General features: G+C 36.3%; 1 protein-coding gene across 2 annotated transcripts in view; it reads right to left on the bottom strand.

The window, feature by feature from the left end:
* Positions 1-23897, bottom strand: part of LOC127422368 (periostin-like) — a 28990-nt gene extending 5093 nt beyond the window's left edge. For both annotated transcript variants that reach the window (XM_051665834.1, XM_051665835.1), the window contains exons 1-15: positions 23730-23897; positions 22896-22994; positions 18198-18262; positions 15298-15455; positions 15041-15205; positions 14741-14887; positions 14481-14622; positions 10922-11134; positions 9883-10017; positions 4142-4290; positions 3466-3602; positions 2768-2898; positions 2516-2646; positions 790-892; positions 590-657 (exon numbers count right to left, since the gene is read on the bottom strand). In XM_051665834.1, the coding sequence (XP_051521794.1) occupies positions 590-657; positions 790-892; positions 2516-2646; positions 2768-2898; positions 3466-3602; positions 4142-4290; positions 9883-10017; positions 10922-11134; positions 14481-14622; positions 14741-14887; positions 15041-15205; positions 15298-15455; positions 18198-18262; positions 22896-22994; positions 23730-23848 (1962 nt within the window). In that variant the 5' untranslated portion in view covers positions 23849-23897. The remainder of the gene's footprint in view (positions 1-589; positions 658-789; positions 893-2515; positions 2647-2767; positions 2899-3465; positions 3603-4141; positions 4291-9882; positions 10018-10921; positions 11135-14480; positions 14623-14740; positions 14888-15040; positions 15206-15297; positions 15456-18197; positions 18263-22895; positions 22995-23729) is intronic.
* Positions 23898-27429: the final 3532 nt, after the last annotated feature.

Here is a 27429-nt window from a genome sequence, read left to right as displayed (position 1 = left end):
CATAATCTGCTGCTGTGTGAACATGGCCCATATGACTCCAGTGGTTAAATCCATATCTTCAGAAGTGATATGATCAGTGTGGGTGAGACACAGATAAAAATTACATTTTTTAGGTAAATCTCCACTTTCACTTTCACATTCGCATTCTTTCACACTTTGAAAGTGAAAGTGGAGATTTATGGTAAAAAAGGACTTACATTTTTATCTGTTTCTCACCCACACCTACCATGTCACTTCTGAAGATATGGATTAAACCATTGGAGTCGTATGGATTACTTTTATACTGACTTTATATGCTTTTTGGAGTTCCAAAGGTCTTGTCACCATTCACTTGCATTGTAAGGACCAACAGAGCTGAGATATTCTTCTAAAAATCTTTGTTTGTGTTCTGCAGAAAAAAGAAAGTCATACACATCTGGTATGGCATGAGGGTGTGTAAATGATGAGAGAATTTTCATTTTTGGGTGAACTATCCCTTTAAGGCAAATAGGCCTCCTGAACCGGTGCTCAGGGATGTGAGCCTCAGTCTTTTTGTGGACTGGTTCATGCATATGACTAGGTTTTGAAGGAGCATGTCATAATTCAATACCTTAATTTGGATGTATCGGATAATCCTTCTGAGGAGTGAGAGGAGTTCCTGGCTCCCGATAGGAATATCTTTACATAAAATAAAGACATAAGTTTGGTAGTTATTGAAACATGCATTTGATTTCTACAATAAAGCCACTGCAACAGAGAACATTTTGAACAATGGAATTTATTAAGCTTATGTAATTGTATAATGCTTACCCTCAGGGTACAGAAGGGTCCTGACGAAGTGAATAACTCCGTTTGTGGCCATTAGATCAGAATCTGGAACTTTCACGGTGTTCACCTGCATGCTCTCATTTGCCTAAAAATTTTGATATATATACCACCGGTCAAAAGTTTTGAAACACTTGACTGAAATGTTTCTCAAGATTTTAAAAATCTTTTGATCTGAAGGCGTATGCTTAAATGTTTGAAATTAGTTTTGTAGACAAAAATATAATTGTGCCACCATATTAATTTATTTCATTATAAAACTACAATTTAATAAAAAATAAAAAAAAATTTTTTTGAAATTGATGACTTGGACCAAATAATAAAGAAAAGCAGCCAATAAGTGCCCAACATAGATGGGAACTCCTTCAATACTGTTTAAAAAGCATCCCAGGGTGATACCTCAATAAGTTGGTTGAGAAAATGTCAAGAGTACATGTCTGCAAATTCTAGGCAAAGGGTGACTACTCTGAAGATGCTAAAATATAACACAGTTTTGATTTATTTTGGATTTTGTTTAGTCACAACATAATTCCCATAGTTCCATTTATGTTATTCCATAGTTTTAATGACTTTACTATTATTCTAAAATGTGAAGAAAAAAATTATAATAAAGAATGAGTAAGTGTTTCAAAACTTTTGACCGGTAGTATAATGTATGTATAGTATGTATATATGTATTTTTTTTATTTGTATTTTTTTTACAAATAACTATTATAATAAAACATAAACTGTAAAAAGTGAATACTTTTTAACTTGTTTTTATCTTATAGCACTACATCTACTTGTCCTGAATCTTAAAAATTACTGTCATTGGTGTAATGACAATGTTTACAGGTTGATTCGGTCATTTTGAAAAATATTTGACTTGAATAAAACCAGTTCATTGTAGATGCTGATACATTAACTTTTTTAGGTTATTTAACAAAGCATTTTTACAGTGTAACTTAACAGCAAAAAAAAAATAAATAAATAAATATTTATATATATATATATATATATATATATATATATATATATATATATATCCAATAAAATATATATATAGGGTTTGTGTATTTCTGTAACTGCTGATCTCCTGGGATTTTCACACACAGCAGTCTCTAGAATTTACTCTAGAATTTGTTAATGGTGCCAAAAACAAAAAACATCTAGTGAGGGGCAGTTCTGCAGATGGAAATGCCTTGTTGATAAGAGAAGTCAACAGAGAATGGCCAGACTGGTTCGAACTGACAAAGTCTACGGTAACTCAGATAACCGCTCTGTACAATTGTGGTGAGAAGAATAAAATCGCAGAATGCTATTCTGAGGTGCGCTATTTTGGGGGCACGAGGGGGAGGTTTTAATGTTGTGGCTGATCGGTATATATACGTATACAGTATATACATACAGATTATTTGTATTTTAACCAAATAAATATTATGGAGCCAAGCCAATCATAACGTTATTCCAAGAACACATCTATATAGTTGACTACATCTCTACATATGAATCAAATGTTATATTAAGATAAATTTGTCTACTGCAATATACCGTATGGTTTGATTTAGCACTTCCTCTAAAGAAATTCCCAGAGTGCCAACATAAAACTCATATTAAAGGGTGTAATTATATAATCTAATAAAAGTGCTTTCAGATTTCATGACTGGAAATGAAATCCTATGTTGTATTTAACTTCTTTAGAGGCAGAACTGTTGGTGTGCTGGGTACTTACATATAAAACCTTGAGATTGCTGCCCTGCAGGGATTTTAGAAGGTTAGTCACACCAGTCTCCAAACCTCCACCAATAAAGACACCCCGACTAAAGTGATACAGCAGGATGGCTCTGAGGGCATTTATGTCACCTGATCACAGAGAAGAGAATTTGTCACTTCATGTAGCCTCTATCATTCATCTTTAATCTAATTTATCCTGAATAAAATATAATTGAACAATAATTCTTGATGTGTTGCGCATAGTACTCACTCTTTAAAAGAGACAAGTCTCTCTCACTGAGCCCGGCAAAAGCCTCATCTGTAGGAGCAAAGAGTGTGAAATCTCCATCCTGTTTCAGCAGATCAGTCAAACCAGCTGTCTCAATCAGAGACAAAAAGATCCTGCAGCAATGAAGTAACACATTCACTACAGAACAAGAATGCAGTCCTCACTTTGACCATGATAATGTCATTGCCGGCATCATTAATATTGTAAAAGTGTAACACAAAGGCCAAGTGGCAAACCTTTCTAAACATTAGCATTTATTTATAGTAGTGGTTCTCAACTGGTTTTGTTTCAGGACCCAGATTTTAATTTAGACATCAATTGGCAACCCAACACAGTACCAAACTTGTTTATGGTACAAAAGTAAACCAAAAATTTAAATCAGACATTACAAGGTATTAATAATAATAATAACATTACATGTACCCAACAATATGCAAAATTATTAACACGACAGCCTGGAAAATGTACAATTTTGGTCCCTTGAATTTTGATGTAGCCTTATCAGAACAGACTTTCAACCCATTTGTGCGTTGCAACCCACCAGATGAGAACCACTCATATATTTTAATATATTTTTGTGCTGTACTGCAGTTTTGTACAATGAGATATGAAAATAAATAACTGATGTTTATTCATAACTATAGTATTTTTGCATTTTTTAACCTTTAAGTTTTCCTTACTTGAAGGCTCCATTTTTCAACAGAAGTTGGTACATGTTGGACTCTACTGGAGAGATCAGGGTCTTCATGAGATGGAGAGCACCATTCCTTCCCTCTTTGCTTCCACGGATCAAGCAGGCGTTCTCAATGCAGAGAGCCTTCATAGTTAAAAAATATTATGAGACATTTGACTTACTCTGAATATACTAATGGCACTGTTTGAGTTATTACATAGTATTTACAATGTCAATAAATGTCACTGTAAGTAATGGCCAAAGAATAGGAATTCATATAAGCTTTTTGTGATGCTTTTCAAGTTTGTACAAATCATAGGCAGAAACTTACAGGGATACTTCACCTAAACGTGAAAATTCTGTCATCATTTACTCACCATTATGATGTTCCAAACCTGTATGATTTTCTTTCTTTCATGGAACACAAAAGGAAATGTTAGTCAGAATGTTAGGGACTGAGAGCATCAGTCACAATTCACTTTTACTGCATCTTTTTCCCATACAATGAAAGTAAATGGTGCCTGCAGCTGTCAGTCCCTAACATTTTGCTTAACATCTCTTGTGTTCCACAAAATAAAGTCATACTGGTTTGGAACAACATGAGGGTAAGTAAATAATGCCAGAATTTTCATTTATAGGTAAACCAACCCTTTAAGAAATAGGAGATATAAAATACAACTGACTGTGCGGTACACGAAAACTCTGAGAAATTTCCCTCCAAGGGTTTCCAGTCGCTGACCGTTGTACAGCTGACTTAGCACAATCTTGTTCTTCAGGATGTGGTTTTCCAGGATGATCCTAAGGAAGCTCTGGTCCATGGACATTACCTCATCTAGATTAGACAGAAAAAACGAACCGGTAAAATGAAGTTGTTACCTTAAGGGGCTATCCTCCTGAGATCCGAGCATGACCTTTTGGATTTGTAACTAGTAGCACCCATAAACATGCAAAAAGAAAAATTTAGAGCAAATCGTTTTCTTAAAAAATGTATGTCCACTTATGTTCATACTTATTTCACTAAGTTGTGAAATTTTAAATAATACCAAGCTAAAGAAGTCACATTTTTTTTTAATCAGATTGTTTATAATGTTTCTAGGAGTGTTGGTTATTAATGTTTATGAGACGTTACAGACATTACAGCTAGTTTTCTGTAAAGCTGCTCTGGAACAAAGTGTATTGGGAAAAGCAGAAATAAAAAACTATACTAAATTTTTTTGACTTGATTTGACTTATGTAACAATGTTTTTTTCTATTTTGGCAACAAAATCTCAATGTTCTCTCTTAGCACTTTCAAACAAACAAGTGATAGCCAGTGCTGAAGCATTTTACCAATCAGAAATTAGCATTATTAATTCTGATAAAAGTAATGGCCAGAATCATCCAATCACTGCCACAAATGTTAAAATAAATGTATACATTATAAATTCTGAATCTAAGTACTGATTACAATTGTCCCATGTCCGCCAACCATGTTGAGTAGTTCAATCATAATCTGCAGCCTGAAACTGAACTTTCGATAGGAAGTTTGGATTGAATGCACATGGCTTCATAGGAAACCTACAGGATGCTCCCTTCCTCCCTATTTAGTGAATCAATCACTTAACCTCCGAAGTGCTGTCTGTCTGCACTGGTCTCAGAACAGTTCAAAATGCACCATATTTTCATTGTAACTCCATATAAAACCTCTGAAAGCAACATGGAAATGCACAGTAAATATAGGATTTCTAATAAAAAAGGTGTGCTATTGTACACAATGTACATTGTGATTAGCAGTGTGGCATTTCGTGATAAATTGCTCAAATTTAAAAAATTGCATTTTGGATGAAACTAGAGACTCTAATCTTTTGACTTAAACAGGTTTCAGTGTATAAACGTAATTAGGTTTCTTACCAGATATAGTTTTGTTGGCGTTTCTCCCAAAGACAAACTCCGCTGTGATTGGCGCCATGTTGTTTTGTCACATTACTCTGTACATAGAAATTTTAATCCTTTACTGACAGCCCAGAGTCTCCTGAACTAAATGAAATTAAATTATGCGTTGCGTCCATGCATGTAAACGCGGGGGTAACATGAGGATGTGCTAGACAGATGTATTTGACCCTTGCGCCGTGTCTCTATGTTTTTGCAGCATCTTGCACAGACGTGCCACATTTTTAGATGCCAAGCCAAGTTAAAAAGAACTTTGACTTTTAAAAAACCGTGTCTTGAGATACCTGTGTTCTGTTATATTCACTGCACTGTATCTAGCTTTTTTATGCGCAAAAACATGTTTGGTCTGAATGGCCCCTAAGTTGCTATTTCTACTCAATCTGACACTTAAAATTATTTTGTTGGTGTAACCTATTGTATTCAAGTTGATATAATTATGTGAAATTCATTTTTAGACTTTAAATTTTTACATTTTTACAGTGTAGTTGTGATAAGATTAGTATAACAACAACATGATATAAACTGATTTAGTGTGATCACTAATGCCTTCATCCATTTTAAGCCAAAGAAGCCCAAATCAAAGAAGTAGGCTACTACCATAATAAAATGATGTCTTTCAAAATACAGCATGTAGAGAATTGGCCGGCCTTTCATGTAGAGCAGTTTGTGGAATGTGCATTCCTAGACAGGAGCTTTAGTTATTGAAACCACGGGCACTGTCCTTTTCCCCTCATGGAGCCCAGTAAAATGAATGATTTACCCTGTAAACACAATGTGATGAATGTGTTCACCTGCCATTAGTCACAAATGAACTACAAACATGGGATGCTGAGGCGAAAGATCCAGCTTTACCTCATGTGAGGTCTGGAACTTTCCCTCTGGGAGGTGGGATAATTGATACTTTTAAACCTTCTATCACCATATTTTCAGTGTTTAACTTACAGCAACTCCATTGAGGCTTGTAGATTAACAGTTACTGCTACATTACAATACATTTACTGTACATTTATGCATTTGGTAGAGTAAAAAAAAAAAAAAAAAAATCAATTACAGTGCATTTGAGGTATACTGTAAATTTTATCAGATTGTGTGTTACCTGGGGATCAAAGCCATACCCATGCAGTGTATAAATCATCTGTTTTCAAACTTGCTGTCCAGGGAGCAATCTGAGTTATAGTTATGGGGGAGGGGATGTTAACAGAGGAAAGACCCAGCAAGACATGTCAGAACTTGAAATAGCAGGGGTCTTGCTAAGGTAGAATGAACACAGGCAATGAAAGAGAAGCAATGAGCAGTCAAACTGATGAATTTGGAGTCAGGAGGTCGAAAGTTCTTCTGCTGGAATTAGAGTAAACTAACCGAAATTGGAATCACTGCCCCACAGAGGCAGAAGCTGGAAGTGATGTTGAATGTTTGGGCAAGTGTGAGCTCCAGTTTCCAGGTGAAATGTCCATAGAGTGGCACTAAAAGTGAGTTGTATTTTTAGTTGTAAATGATGTAATATAGTTAACATATTTTATTATCTCTACCCCCTAATCCAAACCCCGAACTTAAACCTAACAGTCAGTGGAGTAAAAATTTCATTTTAAAGTGAAAATGCAACCTTCGAATCATATTTGCCATTGTTTCTGTGAATGTAATTACTTCCTGGTTTCCACGGGACCAGAGCTTGTGTCTTGGAGATCGTGCAACACACTATCAGTAGAGCCACAGGAAAGGTAAACACATTTGAACTGATGCAAAAATGTCTGATAGGGATGCCGCTTATCAGTAATTGAGCAGAATGGGGTCTTTTTCAGGGCACATGAACGTTCGGATGCAGCATGTCGATTTCCCTGTGTGATCATGTTTGAGCAGTGGAGATAACCTCATGTGACCCCCGCGTCCACATGCAAGGACGTTGTATTTTGGCTTTGCTATGCGCAACACATAATTTAAATGAACAAAAACCGACTGAATACTGTTCACAAGACTCTAGACTGTCATTTAATTGGTTAACTTCTGCCGCATTGAGTCACGTGTCACAACAGCATGCCGTAGATTTCCTTGAAGCGCTCCCACGGATGCAGCACAAACAAAAGTGCCTCTGGTAAGAAATCTCTTAAAGTTTTTCCATGTAAACCTATTTGGTTGTAAAGAGTAGAGTCTCTAGTTTCGTTTGATATGCAGCTTTAAAAAATCAGATCATTTTTCGCGTGTCAGCACCCTGATAAACATGATGTCCACATGTGAAAACTGGCACTGCATTTCCTCAAAAGAAGAAAACACTTGTTAGTTATTTTGAATAACTTTCAACTCTAACACATCTGTGGGTCATTTAGCTTCATTTTTAATATACGTTTTGTTATGTTTAATTTTGTTATCACTGTGCAATGTGATTCTACTGATTAACATTAGTTACTGCATTCCTATATATTTACTATGCATTTTCACATTGAGAATAAATGGGTTCATCCAAAAGCTGAAAAATCTTTGCTTTCAGAGGATTTATATGGAGTTAGGATGAAACTAAGGTGCATTTCAAACTGTTCTGAGACCAGTGAAGATAGACAGCACACTGGAGGTTAAGTCATTCATTAATTAGGGAGCAAGGGAGCATCCTATAGCTTTCTATGCAGCTAAAAGCTTTCAATCCTAAAATCCAACCAAAATTCAGTTTCAGGCAGCAGATGATGTTTGGACTACTCAACATGTATGGCAGAAATGGGACAATGGTAATCAGTACATAGATTCAGAATCTGATAATGCTACATTTTATTTTAAAATGGTTGGAAGTGATTGGATGCTTATAATCGGAATTATTTATTCAGCTTTACAGAAAAATCAGCTTTAATGTCTGTAACGTATCAAAACATGAATAACCAACACTCTATTATTTAAAATTTCACAACTTAGTCCTGCTGTCCACATATGTGGACATTCATTTTAGGAAAATTATTTGCTCTAGAATTTTCTTAATATTTTTGCTTGTTTATGAGGTGCTAATAGTTACAAATCAAAATGGAAAATGCACACAGCAGTCCTGTGGGGGTCTCAGGAGTATAATAGGAGAGTGGGATCATGGGAAACAGAGATTGTTATGTATTCAGATACTGTATGTTAGTTAAAGGGGTCATGCCATGAGGAATCAAATTTTCTTTGATATTTTGACATATAATCAGAATTAGAATCAGAATCAGAATGAGCTTTATTGCCAAGTATGCTTACACATACAAGGAATTTTTCTTGGTGACAGGAGCTTCCAGTACACAACAATACAATACAGCAAAAAGACTTTAAAAAAATAATTAAAATTGAATAAAAAAATAAATAAATATTGAAAAGAAAAAAGTATATATAGAATACATATATATATATATATATATATATATATATATATATATAAGAGGTCATTCTATTATAAAAACATACTGTAAATTCCAGAACCCAAAACCTAATCCCCAATGTAATAAAAGCATTTATTGAAACCAAGCTGCCAAAACGCCCCATTCTCTACTTCCGCAACTTCCCTACGTCACTTGGGGTACTCATAAATTCAAGACAACCTCTACAACAACAACATCAACGCCTATTTTAAAACCATCGCACCCACAACCCCGCCAACTGGTGCTCGCTTGGCTCGTAAACAGAGAAAGAGAGAAGGACAAAAGGCCTACTGTCTGTGGCCTAACTACTGCTGAACATGAAATGGGACCCATCTGGACTATTTTTAATTATTTTGTATACAAACATGTACTACACAGACGTCTTTGACTGTTGTCATCTTTAAAAGACATGGTGTCAAGTTTCAACTCTGAAGAAAAGATGCGTTTCATCAGCTGCTGTGGCTCCTGCTGTTTTGTTGCTTAAACTGCTCAACAAACTGTTCGTTTGCCCATCAGCGCTCTTTTTAATTGTTGATGTATGTAAACACGCACTAGATTGACGTCTTTGACCATTTTGATTTATTTCCGGTGATGTGCACCTCAGTGCAGGATGATAAACTGGATGTGTGTGTGTCTTGTGAAGCAGTCATAAAACGAAGGAACTGTCACTGAAGGATATGGGGCAGTTAAAAACACTATTGGACCCGATCAAAAACGTAAGTAAAATGTTCCATTCATTATTAATATTTAAAATGTCATGATTGTTTATGATGTTAACACGCTGTCTACACCAGGCACGTCGACACGAACTTTCTGAACATTTCTTTGTGTTGTTGGCGTAGCGCCGGTGTAGACAGGGTGTGAGTGTTAACAGTTGTGCTTGAGATGAATAGTGTAATATATTCGGATGCAATGTGTTGGATGTGCATTATGTGTAAACCGTGAAATGTACATCTCTGTTTTGGTGCTTGTTTATTCTATGGTCAGAGACAGGGTGGAAAATTATCATATATTACAAAATTATGACTGTTTTGATGAAAAAAAAAAATGATCAGTGGACCTCAGGGAAGATAATGAAACTATAAAAAAGAGCATTTCATCACCCCTTTAAGAAATTCCAATTTACTCACCATTGAAGGCTATGTTGAGAGGTGCCAGGAGCGTGTACTCTGCCTGGGGTCTCATGGCTGCAGACAAGCCTAGTTCCATCAACATGTCACTGAAGGTAGCCTGAGATTGTCCAACCAACTCCATAACCTGTTTAGCTTATAATACAAAGGCAAAATCCCTAATGTTTAGAATTTATTGTAGAAGAGAGAGCTTTACATGAGAATGTAGAGATGTAATCACACAATCATCATGTAAAGATATACAGCAGAGTTCAAAGAGTCCACACTGAAAATTTGGGATTTAAAATTTTAATTAAATCTGGAAATAGATGTAAAAAAACAATATTTAAAAACAGAAATGTTGAAGTTTGAGGTAAAATGAATAAGAAGTTGGTAAAATTCAGACTATTTCTTGGTCACTAATAAAAAAATGTATGAACATTATCCATACTAACTTTAAAGCTGAAGTATGTAATTTCTGCGACAATAACGCCACCGAATGGAATTGCAAAAACAAGCAATGTTTTCAAAACAGCTTTCGGAATACGCCCCTCATCTGCAATTGTTCAAACATTTAAACAGTCCTGCAACCCAAGTCGTGCCTGAGTAGACTGCTCAAAACAAACACAGGAATTTTCATAGCGCCACAGATAAACAATGTTTTTTTTTCAAATAATTAACCAAATAATGGCTTACTTATAGTTGTCCCTGCATATTAAGTTGGGATAGAAGAAAGTATTTTAAAATACTTCAGCTTTTACTGTGTATAAAAGGCCAGGAAGAATGCTCTTTGAGACATTCTTAAATCAAGCTGGATAACATGGATCATTACTCAAACTTCTGGAGTCCATGCCAGTTCGAGTACATGCTGTTATTTAAGCAAAACCATATACTAGGAAATTCATTTTAATTTTAAAATGAAAATTTTCACTTAAATTCTTTGATGATAATATAATTTGTAATAAAAAAAGCAGCAACAACAACAACTATGAAATAAAAAATTATAAGCATTTTCACAAGTAGAATTTTTGAAGCCCTATGTAAATGAGACTAAGCTTACCAGAATCTGGCATGAGGACTTGATCGATGAGGTGGATGACTCCATTGGTTGTGACAATGTCCTTCTTGAGGACCATCTTGACACCGTTGACAGTGAGACTGTCTCCATCGCAGCCGATCTCAATGTTGCTGCCCTCCAAAGTCTCATAAGAGGTGCCAGACATGATGGCCTCAGAGCACTGAATGGAGTTCAACAGATGGTAGTTGAGGAGAGCTGTGGAAGAGAAGAAACATTAGTCATCTAAGAACATCTGTTAATCCTCTTACGCTCCTCTCAGGATATTATGAAAAGTGACATTAGCTATGTTTGTTTTGATGTTTAGAACATACCATATCAGGTAAAAATCACAAACAGGATTGAAAATATATAATGCACTAATTTTGCAAAATTATTCAACACGGGCCTAAAGGGACAGTGCACCCATATATGAAAATTATTTCTTCCATGGAACATAAAGTCATCATTCAAATTAATTGTATGGAAACGATATGCAATGAAAGTGAATGGGGACTGAGGCTAGCATTCTTCTAAACTTCTTTTGTGTTACACAGAAGAAAGTCTTACATTTTTTAAACAATATGAGGGTTAGTAAATGATTCCAGAATTTTCCTTTTTGGGTGAATTATCATGTTAAAATCTGTCTCAGAACAATTAGCCTTTGTGATAACTTATGGATTATGTAGATATTATAAGAATGCTCGCATACAATCTATAATGTCATTGCATCTCCCATGGGTAGCTGAAAAAGGGAAACTGGGGATCCTTGGGAGCCTTTGAGCCCTTTTGAGGGAATCTCTCAGCAGCTCCACGCCATTGGACAGCAAGTGGAGTGCTCTGATCATTAGTCAAAAGTCTCGCTAGAGACTAATAAGAGGGCAAAGATCCCATCGACAGCATTTTTCACTGGATCATAAAGTAAACAGCTGTTTCCTGTCTATATATATTTGGCAAGACAAGGAAAGATGCTCTATTCATAAGGCGTTATATCTTTCCTATCATCCTTATGAGGACATGTTGCTTCAATGTTTCAGTGCTTCAGTGTTTCAATGTCTGCTGCAGTCTGGAAAATGCACACTCTGGAGCTAAAATAGGGCTGGTTTTGTTTGAATGTGCACATATGTGCACACTGTATACATCACTGCACTGTTCCTTTGTCTAGAACTGTCTTTTGTGGTATTGTATCCTGTCAGTGTATTTACCACTGCCACACTAAAAAGTTTTCTGTTTCCTAACATCAGATTTGTCATAAGTATGCGGTACTAGAGAGCGTTTCCAAGAGTCTCCATTTTCGGTGGAGGAAAATGCCATTCCAGTGTGAATGAGTGGCATAAACTTAGCAAATACAATGCATTTTTAAACAAAAAAAGTATTAGTGTGTACGCGGCAACCTAGGTGCACTGAAACGTTATTATATCTACATTTTTGCAAAATGATTTTTACATGGCTGGTTGGACTTATTATGGCACTTAACTGGTGAAATGTACACTAGAGGTGCTACAACAACAATGACTTTAATTTTCTTTAACACAAATCATAAGTAAAACAGCAGATTATCAGTCATAAACACTTTTCACCCTATTACTTACACAATACTATTTTATGACATCAAAACACTTTTAATATAGTGATACATTTTAAAGTTTGCATAATATAACCAACTACATTTACAAGCTTGTTCAAGCATGATCAAATTGAGCAGTAGCTCAAATGATAGAGAGTTGCACTTGCAATGCAACAGACTAGGGTTCAAGTCCTGAAGAGCATGCAAGTGGACACACAGAATCAGTGCCACAAAATAATGTGGTTGCTTCAGCAGTTGCGTTTCTCATGTCACATTTGTTTTTTCTGACACTATCTGTTAAGTTTAGGTTGAAGGTTTAGGGTAGGGAGGTGGGTAGGTTTTGTTGATTTAAAATTCAATAGAGTGTTAACCTTAAAAACCTCACCTGTTCCAGATCTGTGCCACTCAGTAGACGTTAGGGTTGCACAGTATAATGCTGTGAATGTCTACAGAGATTTAAAGTCAAAGGGGGAAACACCAGAAACCTTATTAAACACCTTTGGACACATCCCACTGCTTCTGCAGAATACACACGGGTTAATGCCACTTCACATAAAATGCTTTATCTTAACATTTACAGATTTACCGTTTTTCTGAAAAAATCAGAAGTTTTGTTTTGTTTCAGTTTTTTCCAATTACAAATGCATGTCACAGAAATAATGGAACAAAAGTTTAAAGCTGTTGCTGTTTGAAATGGCTGTTCTGATGCGGCGAAGGTTTGGCTACAACAAATGGAATGACTAGTTTCTAAAAACAACCTTTGCTATGACAAACTGTGTTAAGAATTAACATCGTGTGGTATCGTGATACTACTTGTTATCATGATAGTTTAGCTGGTATAGTATCGTAAGATATGATTATGGTATCGTGACAACCCTAGTAGACATTGCACCTCGAAACTCGGAACTGCCGTGTAAGAAGCCTGTAACATTGTTTTATGCAAATGTTGCCACAGTCACAATGTTTTTTTTTTTTTTCATGAGATCCACTCGGCCACTCGGATGTGGCTTGTGTTTAGGCTGACATGAGAGTAAAACCTTGGAGTATTTATTATGATTTTTCATCTCTCCTAGTTTCCTCAATTAAAGTTTCTGCAGATCAAATATCTTTCCGCTTAGCGCAACAAATTTGGCCATAATGTTAGTTTTCCTTCAGTTTTCACTCATGCATTTAATAAAACCCTCAGTGTATTTCAGACAAACCTTTTATGTGTGGTGTGGGGTATTATCTCATTCTTTTACATGAACAGAGGGAAAGCTAATGTATCTCAACTCCAAAACAAACAAGCATTAACTACTGTACTTCAAAACTGTTTTTTGAAAAGACATCGCCATAAACTTCTCGGCTGCAGAGAATGGCCAAAACTTGATCTCATCTCAAAGTGGCTCAACTTTAGCTGTGTCTAAATCTTAGACTAGTCTCATAAGAGTGGTTACTGCTCTGTTTGACAACTGTCTGAGAATTTCAGGTCCACAGTTTGGGGTGCTGTGGGCCTATCTGGTTTGAACAGGGACAAAATAACACTCAACAGAGTGAAACAGGCTCACTCAGTTGACTCATATCAACAAACATGGCACGAGAGAACCGCCAAGCCCTTGATTTCCTGCACCTTTGACTCATTAAATGGGAATAAAGTATTACTTTGAGCCAAGTCTGCAATCAATATGAGGACTTAAGGTTTTTCTTCTGCAGCATAAAGTGCCCTCTTTGAGAATACAGCTGTGTTTTGCAAGGGGATTTATAGGGAGAGTACACCCGAATCATTTACAGTACTCACCCTCATGAATTCTAAACCTGTACTGACTTCATTTCCTTCATGAAACACCAAAGGAGATGTTAGGCAGAAGATGTTAACCTCAGTCACCATATCTTCTTTGGTGTTCAATTGAGGAATGAAAGTCATACAGTATATGTTTGGAACAACATGAGGGTTGGTAAATGAAAACAGAATATTCATTTTTGGGTGAACTATCCATTTAAGGGATCCATTTGGTTTACCTTGGAGGGATCCCTTGTCTTCCATAAGTCTGTCCAGGACCTCTCTGTCCAACTTTTCAAAGGCATCATTGGTGGGGGCAAACAGGGTAAAGTGTCCGGGCTCGCCCAACTTCTCAATGAGACCTGAGGCAGTAGCCACAGTCTGGACGAGAAACAGATCACAAACAGCTTTTCATCAGTTGGTGTGGATCATGGACTATATTGAAGACAGCTGACTGCATGGTTCCAAACCATCATGAAAACAACTTTCTTGGACTTACACTCAAAGTGCTCAGATCATCATCCACTTCAATCACATCCTGAATGGTGTTGCCAACTGCTGTGATGACGCGGTCAATAACGTGCACCACTCCATTGGTGGCAACTTGGTTGCCGTGAACGATCCTGGCACAGTTTACAGTGACAATCTGAAAAAGAACAAGGTGCAAAATTATTTCCTTCTCATCACATTGCAAATTGACATCTCATTTGACAAACAACAATATGCTCCTCCTGGAGAAGTAGGTAACATAGAACATGCAACCCTTGGGTTTAAGGCATCATTGAGGATATGGACTTACCCCATTGGAGTAATGATTGATTAGCACGCCCAAGTCATTGTACATAGAGGTGGCGGTCATTCCATTCTTGAGATCTTTGGTGAGGAAACGTTTGTTGATCATGTGGTAGTGCAGAGCATTGTACAGTTCAATATTAACATTGCTCACCAGAGCACTCCTCACCTCCTGTTGGAAAAAGGAAAAAGACAGTGCAAAACAGTAAAGGAATTGCTCTATTTCCATGTTTGTCCTGGAGAGAGTGTGCAGAGAGATGTTACTTGGTCAAGAAGATCCCAGGCATCATTACTGGGTGCGAAGAAGGTGTATGATCCAGCGCCTTCAATCTCTTCTCGTAGCTTGGATAGAGCAGAGTACTCCTGGGTAGTTGTGGCCTTCACCAGGCCGAGTGTTCCATAAACATTGTCAATGGGAGCAACTGTAAAGAACGTGACACAGATCCATGCAAGTATTAAAACATCAGAAGTTATAAAACTAAGAAGCTATAAACTAAATTATATATCCAACCACACAAATGCATCCTTGTAACATTCTAATTATGTAGCCATCAGAATTAAAGGTGATATGTGTAATTTTTCAATGTTAAAATACTTTCTCCCATCCCATCTTAATATGCGACTATACAGCAATTAAGCTATTTACAGACTGAAAAGTATAAATACAGTGGTTTTCTAGTGCTATCAAAATATTGCTTTGTTTATTTAAAGGTATAGTTCACCCAAAAATGAAAATTAGTGTAAAATTCGAATAAAGAATGGTGACCACCTCTTCAAGCTTCAAAAGGACACAAAAGTATAATTCAGAAGTCTAATAAATTATTCCATGAGACTCATGATTGTTATGAAAGCATACAGTAAGGTTTGGTGCAAAACAAACCGAAACCTAAAGTATTGTTTAGTAGAAATGTTCACTGATGTTATTCTCCTGTGTGCATTCATGAGTCTGCATGTGAGCTTTAGAGCTCTTTGCACAAGAGCAACAGTAGTTACGCAGCACGCGGTAGATGGGGCAATCGAGTGAAAACTCGTTTTGTTTCGCTTCAACCCTATTCGCATATTACACAGTCTGCATAGGGCACCAGCTCCTTAGGGAGGCACCATCTTCCCCGAGGGGGTTACCAGAAACTCCACCGGCTGTCGCACGTAATACCTCATTCAAGGACACGAAAGCAGTTGCGGTACACAGACGATCACCTCGCACAACGCATTGCATTTTGGACCGGTGCCAGTTCCTAGCAGGGACGGGGTTACCGGGCGCAACGAAACCAAGTGATCGACAGAATGTCCCGTTGCTCGTCGCAGCTGCTTAGGTCAATAAACTCTGATTAGCATAGAAAATATAACTTTTATTGTGTGTCGTTTTGTGTCTGAGTAGGAGAGGAGTGTAACTGTAGAGCTACCTTCAGCCCCATCTCTCTGTTTGATGGAGGACTCAACTTAAATGCACCTATTCTTCCACTACAAACTCTTCAGATATGTTTGTAAGTTCTGTTCTCTGGTTTGTGTGCAGCTATATTGTGTTTTCTGTTGTTAATATCACTGGTGGTCCTGTTGAAGCGAAACAAAACTAATTTTCGCTTGAACGCCCCATCTCGCGCGTGCTGCATAACTACTGTTGTGTAAAGAACTAGAAAGCTCGCGTGCAGACTCATGAAAATGCAGAGGAGAATAAAGGTCAGTATATATTTTTACCAAATAATACATTAGATTTTGGTTTGTTTCGCACCAAACCTTATCTTTTGCTTTCATAACAATAGTGAGTCTCATGGAATAATTTATTAGACTTCTGAAATATACTTTTGTGTCCTTTTGAAGCTTGAAGAGGTAGTCACTATAAATTGCCATTGCATGACATCACTGAGAACAGCATCTTTTCACAATTTCTCCCTTTGTGTTCAGAAAAAGAAAGAGGGGGCCTGGGTAGCTCAGCGAGTATTGATGATGAATACCACCCCTGAAGTCACGAGTTCGAATCCAGGATGTGCTGAGTGACTCCAGCCAGGTCTCCTAAGCAACCAAATTGGCCCGGTTGCTAGGGAGGGTAGAGTCACATGGGGTAACCTCCTCGTGGTCGCGATTAGTGGTTCTTGCTCTCAATGGGGTGCATGGTAAGTTGTGCATGGATCGCGGAGAGTAGCATGAGCCTCCACATGCTGGGAGTCTCCGCGGTGTCATACACAACAAGCCACGTGATAAGATGCGTGGACTGACCGTCTCAGAAACGGAGGCAACTGAGACTTGTCCTCCGCCACCCGGATTGAGGTGAGTAACCGCACCACAATGAGGACCTACTAAGTAGTGGGAATTGGGCATTCCAGATTGGGAGAAAAGGGGATAAAAATTTAAAAAAAAAAGAAAGAAAGAAAGTCATATGGGGTTATAACAACACAGGGGTGAGTAAACAATGGCTGAATTTTTATTTTGGGGTGAACTAATCCTAAGCATCCCAACCAGCCGAACACAGAGACTTTGGCCAATCCATTAGCGTGAGTTTGGGGCGGGACTATTTGTTTGATCGACAAATGGAAGATAGGTGAGTGTTTTTGAAACATTCATTATATAGGCTTCATAAAGCTAACATACTGTTATTCTACAGACTTGGGTTAGGGTTTTTTTCTGACTGTTACTTGTCTTATAGCTTTCAAGCAACATCCATAGAACTCGGCACAGACCTTTAGCCTGTTCCGACTCGGTTTTGAACTAACTGATTGGATCTACAATTTCTTACAGCAGACCAAAAAAATAAATAAAAAAAATAATAATAATTCCATGGCCGTATTTTGATGGAATTTTCAAACAAGCCATGACACAATTCAAATTTCAATTGTCAAAAAATTTAAAAATTCCAATGTAAACAAACACAGACAAGGCCTTTAATCTGCTTTAACTATCACTCTCTCATTCTCTTTCTTTCTTGCATTTCTTTCTTATCTATCTATATACATCTATCTATCTATCTATCTATCTTTAGATCTATATATCTCCTTAAAACGTACTTTTTTTTTTTGGCATTTGGTGATGCTAGTAGAATAGAAATTTCACACTTCACCTTTATCAAAGAAACTTTATAAATGTGAATTATATTGACAATATAATCAGGTATAATATAATAATTGTCCCTTTCCAAAGTCTGACTGGTCAGACTTTTTTACATTACTGACCTGCAGGACAGCCATGCATACCGTCAAGCTTCATGTAACCTGGGCAACACTCATACAACACAGTCCTGCACAAGAGAGAGAGACATGACAAATAATAAAAGAACGTGTTGTAGGTTATTATTGAAGCTGAGACATATGGCACCACATGAAAAAAAAAAAAAGAAAGAAACTGTAGTGTACAGGTTCAAACTCAGATAATTTTTTTCCCTGGATGCCATTTACTAGTCATTACAAGCTATCCTAGGTTTTATGATAACACAGTCTCATTCATAGTCCTGTACAGACAGTCTTTCCATATGGAAATAATTTCTGTCTTTGTGCATAAACATGCTATGTGGTCTTGAGGTTTGTGCCTTATTCCACTATAATTATGTTGCCACGGCATGACATTAATACTAAAGCGCCTAGAAGCTAAGAGTTGAGACCAATACTGGTGGTTTAGTAAGCCTAAGGGTTATTTCTTTGATTGAGCAGAGTGCCTTTAAAGCTAATTTATAACCCAGTGAAAAACCTTGGTTTGTAGCCTAATGTACAATAGTAGGAAATGCTGAATCAGCAATTTTAAGTCATTGAGGTTGCCTTCTATGGTTTTTGTGTGTATGGTTTTTATAAAGGCTCTGTAAAGTTTAAAGAAAACCTTACTAACATATATTTCCGCGACCACACAAATTGAATTTTTTCCTGAGCGCGGATGTGTTCCATGATTCGCCTGCTTCAATTTCCGGTCTCCGGTGTTTTCACCCACATCGACGTATATTCTTAGTGGGTGAAGTATTACATTTGTAGAAATGGTCAAAACACATGTGGCTCTATAGTGCCAATACTTCACAGAGTCGAAATGACCTTTTTTTTACAGTGCCTCACCTGACTATGTAGATGACATTGAGCGATGGTCCAAGGTTATTTCTATTGATATCATTAACAGCAACTGCACGAGTTTAGCCTGAAATTCTTTTTTACTGAAAATAACACTTAAATGGTTGTTTTTCTCCATTGTGATCATTCTTTTCGGTTAGTTTTACACTGTGTCTCAAGACCAGAAACAGAAAACAGGCAATTAGAATCATCATGGCCCAGTAGTTGCTCAGGAAAAATGTGAATAGATGAGAATTCATCTTGTCTTACTTGGTGCCATTAAAACACACAAAATACTAAATATTACCATTAAAACATTAAAACACTTCCAATATAAATCTTAACACTTAATAGTTTAAATTGTAACACAATTATTCTATTAAGCATTGTATGTAAAAAAAATAAATAAATAAATAAATAAAAAAAGGAAACAAAATCTGCTCACTGCATTGTGATGAGCATTAGCTTGACTTGTACACACATGGTGCGTCTCAATCAGCTTCCTAGCTCCCTATGTCATGAATCAGTATATTGTGAACATGAATTCAGAATACAAAGAAATACAGAAATTGTAGACAAAATGTGCCCCTAGTGTCAATGCAGTGGTGTGGGATGCAAGAACGATGTGATTGGGCTTTTTTTCATGCGGACAACTCGGGTTCGATTCCACCTTCCCTTTCATGGTCATTATGGATGGAAGACATTACAAACAACATCTCTTTTAAAGAGAAAATAAGACTTCATAGTTTTACATTTGTGCTTGTATTCTTACGACTTAAAAGACTTCAGAAGACATGACACCGTTTCTAGTAAGAGAACATAGTGAGCAACAATGCTCCCTGGTTTTTACAGTGCATTCTAGGAATTTTTAGGGAGCAAATGTTTCAGTGCACTGGAACGATTTTGCGATTGAGACTTAGAAATGGCTGACTCCCTGATCAGTGCCCTGACTACTGAACAAGGGAGCTGATTGAGACGCAACCCACAGTTGTTCGTTTGAACTTAATTGTTAATTGGTTTACACTGTACAGTAAGATTCTCTATGTTAACATTATTTAATGCTTTAGGTATTATTTAGCATTGATTAATCTTGCTTAATGTTAATTTAAAAATAGGCCTACTATTGTTCAGTGTTAGTTTGTGTTAGTTTTTTTATGCAACTAATGCAAATGTATACTACTTTTAATGTTAAAAATGTTTGTAACATTATTATATACTGTAATATACCGCACTTAGTAATAAATGCTGTAAAAGCAATGTTCACTCTTAGTTCATGTTAACTAATGTAGTTAACTAATGTTAACAAATACAACCTTATTGCAAGGCGCAAACTTTAATTGTATATGCTTTAAACCAATACAAATGTCCTCTGTCTGATCAAAGTCTTTTTTGTTTATCATTATTACTGCTGTTCACTTATTTTCCATGCCCTTCAGTGTGTGTTCAGCGACTTAAGAGATCGTATGCATCATAACAGGCTCTTAATATAAATAATGGGCTCAATTAAACTCAATAAAGCTAATTATAGCAACTATACAGCACCTATATTGTAGAGTTTATTGTAAAGCTCTTAATGGGAAACAGGAGTTTCCATTTTTTGTATTTATTTTTTAGGTCTGGTCAGAATACACCACAGGACGCTCCCCTGAGAAGTTATCTTAGCTAGTGGAGTTTCACAGACAGACACTATGGTTAGTTGGTAGCCACACTGGGAAATCTATACAACCAAGAAAAGGGTTCCATGCGATGCATGTTTCTGAATCCTTCAGAAAGATAAAAGGCATTCAAATCACCAAATGAGAACTGAAATCCAGTGGTGAGTTCTGTGGGGAAGTCATGTTTAAAGTGGAAACTGCTATGTCCTTGAGACCCAGCATTCATGAGACTGTAAGAAACAAATGGGGTGTTCAGTGCTCTTCTCTTTATGACCATGATGTAGAAGATCCAGAAGCAGGAGTCTTGGGTCATGCCTGGCCTTCACTATCTTCTGTGAGACTGAATGGAGCAGGCAGAAGGAGTTGAGGGATGTCGATGAGATCATTGGGAGTTCTGTTCCAGTTCCAGACAATCAACCAGAGGAGAAATAAGCTTCTGAAACATCTCTCCCAAAAATGGGAGGAAAACATGACACCTGTTGGCCAAGCTGAAGGGTTTCAGGCACATTAAATACTTGGAGGGAGGTCAGATGTTCCTATTTAATTCAGTTTTTCCCTGGTGTATCACCAGGTCAGGTGCTCTACAACATTATGCACATGTTCAAACGATTAATCAGAATCAGAATGAGCTTTATTGCCAGGTATACTTACACATACAAGAAATTTGTCTTGGTGACAGAAGCTTCCAGTGCACAAACAATACAGAAACAAGACAGAGATAATAATAATAAAAAAAATTCAGTCGTCATTTATTTACCCTCATGTCGTTCTGAACCAGTATGACTTTTTTCTTCAGTGGAAAAGTAATTGGTTGTCAGTCCTTAATACTCTATCTAACATTTCTGTTTGGTGTTCCAAAGAAGAAATAAAATCATACAGATTTGGAACCATATGAGGGTGAATAAATCATTTTTGGGTGAATTACAGTCAATTAAAACTGTCATTTCAAAGGGTGCAATCTTCAATCTTCCCTTATCTGCATGCTAAAGTCAACGGTGATATAGTTTTTCTTACAAACATTTGGCTCCGTTTTAGGCCTGTCATACTTATCTCAGTTATTTAAGCTGTAAGCACACTAAACCAGATATTTCTGAAGGTTGCCTGACCTCTGCTGAGTGCAAGAACAGCTCTTGGCTTCCCTACAGTATATTCAAAACTGCAAGAAAAGCAGAATATCTACAGAATAACTCATACGTGAAGAATTGCAGTGACTGTTGAAAAGTATGGCTTTGCTCCATTGAGTAGTATGGCAAGAAGGTAAGTTGGAGACCTACCTAACCTTGGTGCTGTTGGGTCATAAGCATGGCACTACACGTGACCTTTTTATGTTAACGTTTCCTCTCTTTTCCAACCACGAAAAAAAAATAGAAACCGGAGGCATAACAAACTCTACATGAATCGAAAGTTGTGGCTGACCATGTTGGCTTCCAAAAACCACAAACTCATAACTGGAGCTAGACCTACACAGTGAGACTTTACTGTTCCTCTTACACTGTTGATCTAGATCTGTCAATCTTTTTGTTGTTGTTATTTTATATTTCATACATTCATTTTGTGCCAAAGGCCTTCCTAAATTACTTGCGTAAGAGAGTCTACCTAAAGTCCCGCAATTCACATCTTATGCACAGCTGTGTATTTTATCCCTAGGACAGAAATGGTAGGAAATGTGTTTCAACAAGAGCCAAGCACTCTAGGCAAGCTCTATACCTTTCTTTAATCTTTAATGGCATGTCTTGGCATGTCCTGACAGTGGGTCTCACCATTTTATACCAATTAAGGCTCTGTAGTTCTCTGGTGGTTTGTAACAGAGTGCCGTTAAAACTGAATCATGAATAAGATCATGCTTGGAAGTTGGTTTGCAGTGCAATGTAGGAATGCCTTCTCTATTTATCCCTGATGCCTTGTTTTGGCATTTGTGTTGAAATAATGTACTGTAATAAATTTACTGCCACCATTAAATTCTGTTTTGGATGGCCATTTGGGAAGAAAGCATTGTAAATGCATTAAGCTACACATGGAGCTCAGCTTAATACTAAGTAGGAAATCATGTGTGCATGTACTGCTGGAAATCTTCAAACACTCTCACCAGTTGGAATGGTAACCTTTAACCTTTGACCATTGGAGCATGTGGAACTTCACAGATTTCTGTCAAGAAACAGGATTTTTAATAATAAAACATCACACTTACGCTTTCTTTCCACAGATGGACCCTTGGTACCAATTACGGCAAGTGCTGAAGTATTTCTTCTTTGTCCCCATGACTTGCTGCAGAGCACAGACATTTGGTCTACAGAAAAGGTAAAAGGTGAGATAGCATGAAATGAGTAAAGTTGAAACTTAAAAAAACTGGTTCAATAGATGCGCACAGTGCATTGTATTTTTCTTTAATACCGTGTCATTAAGGTACGGTCATTATGTAATAACAGAAAATCTATGATCTAACAAAATCTTAAATAAAATAAAATATACATTCTAAAGAATTTGTACTAATAATCAATTAACTTGTACTTAGAAAATTTACTTCACACACTGGTGCAATCAATATTTCAAAAGACGAAAGAAAATGTTTTAATTATAAAAATATTTGGTGCCTTTCTTAAATACATATTTTTTTCTTGAATACCAATTAAGCTTACTTACACATTGCACAAGGTAAAATAAATATAAGTAATAATAATAATAATAATGTACTTTGATTTATTATTAATTTGGTTAAATATTACTTTTATTAATTATAAAAATGTATTATAAATATTAAAAATAAATATTAACTGTAATAATGATCTCTTATCATTTTGTCGTACCCTTCTTTCTCAGAAAAAAATACTGAATACCAATTAAGTTTACTTGAATATTGCACATGAAATAATTATAACAATATTATTTTTAATATTGTTATTATAACAATATTATTTTTAATATTGTTATTATTAGACTTAAATGTATGACTAAGTATTACTTTTATTTATAATACAAATATAAATATTAAAAATAAATATTAATTTTCATAATCATCTCTTACCCTTCTTTCTTTGCTCGAATACGACTATGGGCAACTATCTTGTCATAAGATGAGGAGTCTGCCTGGTCAAAGGCAGAAAGCACAAAGAGTGCAAAAGTAGCTGTAAAAAGTAGCTTCATCCCTGCTTTCCCCACTATGAGACTTCAGAGCAAGAAATGGGCTCCAGCTGAGTGGGAGAGGGCTTTTATAGCTCAGTTCACAGCAGCAGCAGGAGAGGCTGGCAAACTGTCAGTGAGACGCCTGCACCAGCCTCTCCTGTTCACCAGTGTGTCTCTATGATCTAATCTCCTAATACTGAAGAAGCAATCAAGGGTGCACAGTTAATCAAACAATGAGCTGAAGAGGCAATGTTGTAGAATACCTAACAAATGAATAATAATCTACTTGGGTAGCTATTTTAGTTTAAATTAGGGGAGTTTTTGCATTTTCAAATTGTTAATTATTTTAATTTTTAACATTAAAACTTGCATATGTTTAGTTAATGCATTATGAAAATGGACTAACAATAAACAATAGTATATTTATTAATTAACATCAACCAAGATTATTAAATGCTTTAAAAATATTTATGGTTAGTTCATAACATCTAATGCATTAACTAATCTATACTGTTGAGATGTAGTATAGAGATGTATAATAAAACATGCATAATCTTGCTATACGCAATAACTGTTACAGAAATATTTCAGAACTGATGAAGGGTTGTGGTAATAATAAATAGAGTAAAATTTAGTGACCCAAAAGTTTCAGGAGCACAGGAAAAATCAGTGTTATGAAAGATCATGGCTTCACTCCACAAATATATACTAATATAAATCAAATGCAAAGCATCTGATAAAGAAATGATATCCAGATTCATGTCTCTGTGCTTGGCTCACTCTTGTGGCCAGATGCAAACATAACTTTCAAAAGATGGAGGTCTCTATGACAACTTGGAACCTCTGAGACCACTGGCTCCATCTTGTGGAAAGCTATCGGAATCAAAATAACTTAAAAACATGAACAAGTTGTTATTTAAAAGAAAGTTTTGACATTATACTGGAAAGCAATTAAAACCAAAGAACACTTCAAAACATGGGCAGAATCTTATGTGAAATAGTTTTGACATTATTATACACATTCTCATAACTCATTCATCTTTCTGCCAGATGCCACCCTGGAATGGTATGTTTCAAAAACTTTACATTATACATATGTACAATATAAGATTTATAGGGTGAAGTGTTTCATTTCAGTCCCACTATTTGCAGAGAATTGCAGAAATAATGGCACATTATAATGGTAATAATGGTCATAATATTGGTTTTCATCCACATTTTCTGAATGCTCTCCACGTTCCTTATGAATTGGACAAACAGATTGTTCCCGCTCAAAACTCACGCCATTAGTTTAGCCAATGTTGCCGTTTCGGACTGGTCGGTATGCTCAAACAAAGCAATGTTGGGACAGCACTATAGAATCACAGTGTTTACACTTTTCTGGGAAAGAAAATATTTTTTTACATAGAAAAAATTACACACTTCACCATTAAAAGGTCACTGGTGACCTGGTAACTATCAAATTGCTCTGAATGTCGTACTTGGCCTCACACATCCCAATAAAGATTGCATAAAGACAGACTCTGTCTGGGGTTATTCTTTGAAAAATGTGATGTTTAAAACTGTTATTCTGAATAACCCTCCCAGAAAGTAAAAGTGCACACGAGACAGGCGTGAAGCCGCATCTGGAAACAGCCCCCACACTCTTTTCCCAATCTTTCCCTCTCTCTCCCCCTTGTCTTGTGATTTTATGGCTTTTGGACAGCAACACAAGTTGTGCTGCAGAGTTACATGTTACGCTGGCAAGCTGAGAGACACTGATCTGAACATGAACATAATTCCCTCAAGCTGCAGAGGGAGTCTGTTGTAAACAGATAGTATGAGCAGCACTCAGGAGATCCTGCAATGTGAAAGAAAAGAACAGGAAAAAAAGAGAAAGAGGGGTAAAAATTATTTTGAAAAATTATTAAAACTGACAGCTTTCTAACTCTGGAAACTGATCTACTGCAAAAAATAAAATTAAATAAATAATAATAAAAAATAACTTCTTTTGACAGTAAAAGGCTACCAGTTGCACATTTCAGGTGTTTTCAATAAAAAAATAAAAAATTAAAAAAAGATTGGTTATCACAGTAAACATTTCTGGTTTTGGTTGAGGTTTTTGGTTTTAAGTTTAAATTGGTGGTACATCAGTCACCCAGAATGATACATTAAAGCCAAAGTGTGTCATTTTTACAATGTTAAATGTGCTGTAAGAAATTATTTAATGGAAAGGTATGCAAAAAATGTTCCTACTCCCTGAAAGATATATTAATTAAATAAGTGCTGTGAGATATCTCACCAGTCTCTGTGACAGCTCTAGACTCTGTAACAGCAAACAAAAATGTGTCCGCGGTCTCTGACGCTTTCAGCCTGTCAATCATTTTGTGTGTTTTCATTGTATTGTAGTTTCAGCGAATTATTGAGGCTTACTGTCATTTTTATGCCATGTTGCTCATAACAGTTGTCAGTTGAGGGCGCTATTTTGCTGCTGTTGTTTTTAACAACCGTTTCTGCATGATGTCAGCCTCAATAAAGCTAATTTGGTATCTTTGGAGTACAGGGTTTTGGAAAGAAGGGCATGGCTAATTCAATGGCTCAGTCTTGTGGAAGTAGAAAGGCTATAATCACTTAAAAATCCTTGTATCTGAAATGAATATGCAGGGACAATGGCTGAGGTACTATCAAACTTTTTTTTTTGTTGCACTTAGCAACATTGGCTCAAACTGTGGCATGAGTTTGAGCAGGAATTATTTGGCCAACCAATGGAATTGTGTTTAAAAAATCAGTTTGAAAACAGTGATTATATTGGCCTGACAAATCCAACATACTTTTACTCTACAAACTTGAGTTAGGGTTTTTTTTTTCTAAATCCCTAAACCAAGTTCAAAATGTTGGACTCTATAACTCCTCTGAGATCTTTCAAGCTGCACCCACCGAACTTGGCACAGACCTTCAGCCTCTTCTTACTTAGAGTGCTATATCTTTTCTTAATGAAATGTATAATTCAATTCATCCATCTATCTATCTGGTCTTTCTGCCGGTCTGTCTAGACAATTCCAGACAATTCCCACTTCACTTAAAAAATGCATTAAGTAACACATTTCAACAGTGCTAAAATCTGGGAAACTATCTGTTGACAATTTATTCCCTGTTAATTGAAAATAGCATGGTGGGTCCCCAGATTAAAGAACGGCTGTGAAGTCAATTAATTAAAGAACAAGAATATCCACTGTGTGTTGCTATGGCAACAGAGGACAAATAACAAGAGATGGTGTGAGTAAAATATTCTATGAATTCTGTAATATTAATCAGCCAGTGTTATTGAATGAAGCTCAAGTTGACAGGCGATGTGTGCAGGAAGGAAAAAACTCTCCCTGTTTATCAAATGTTTACGTCTTCATTTTCCTGAACATAATAAACAAATATAACAAATGAATATACTTTATTTAGTGGTTGTTTCAGATTTATTCTTAACTGTAAAAATATTCTAAGCTTTAAAGGGATAGTTAAAAAAAAGAAGAAAAAAAATGAAATTCTGTCATTTACTCACCCTCTTGTTGTTATAACTTTCCTCCATGGAACACAAAAGAAGATGTTAAGTAGAATTTGAGCCTCAGTCA

This window comes from Myxocyprinus asiaticus, chromosome 31, assembly GCF_019703515.2.
Source record: "Myxocyprinus asiaticus isolate MX2 ecotype Aquarium Trade chromosome 31, UBuf_Myxa_2, whole genome shotgun sequence".
NCBI classification, from domain to species: Eukaryota; Metazoa; Chordata; class Actinopteri; order Cypriniformes; family Catostomidae; genus Myxocyprinus; species Myxocyprinus asiaticus.
Note: the sequence above shows the minus strand (reverse complement) of the source record. Positions and strands in the feature narration are given on the sequence as shown.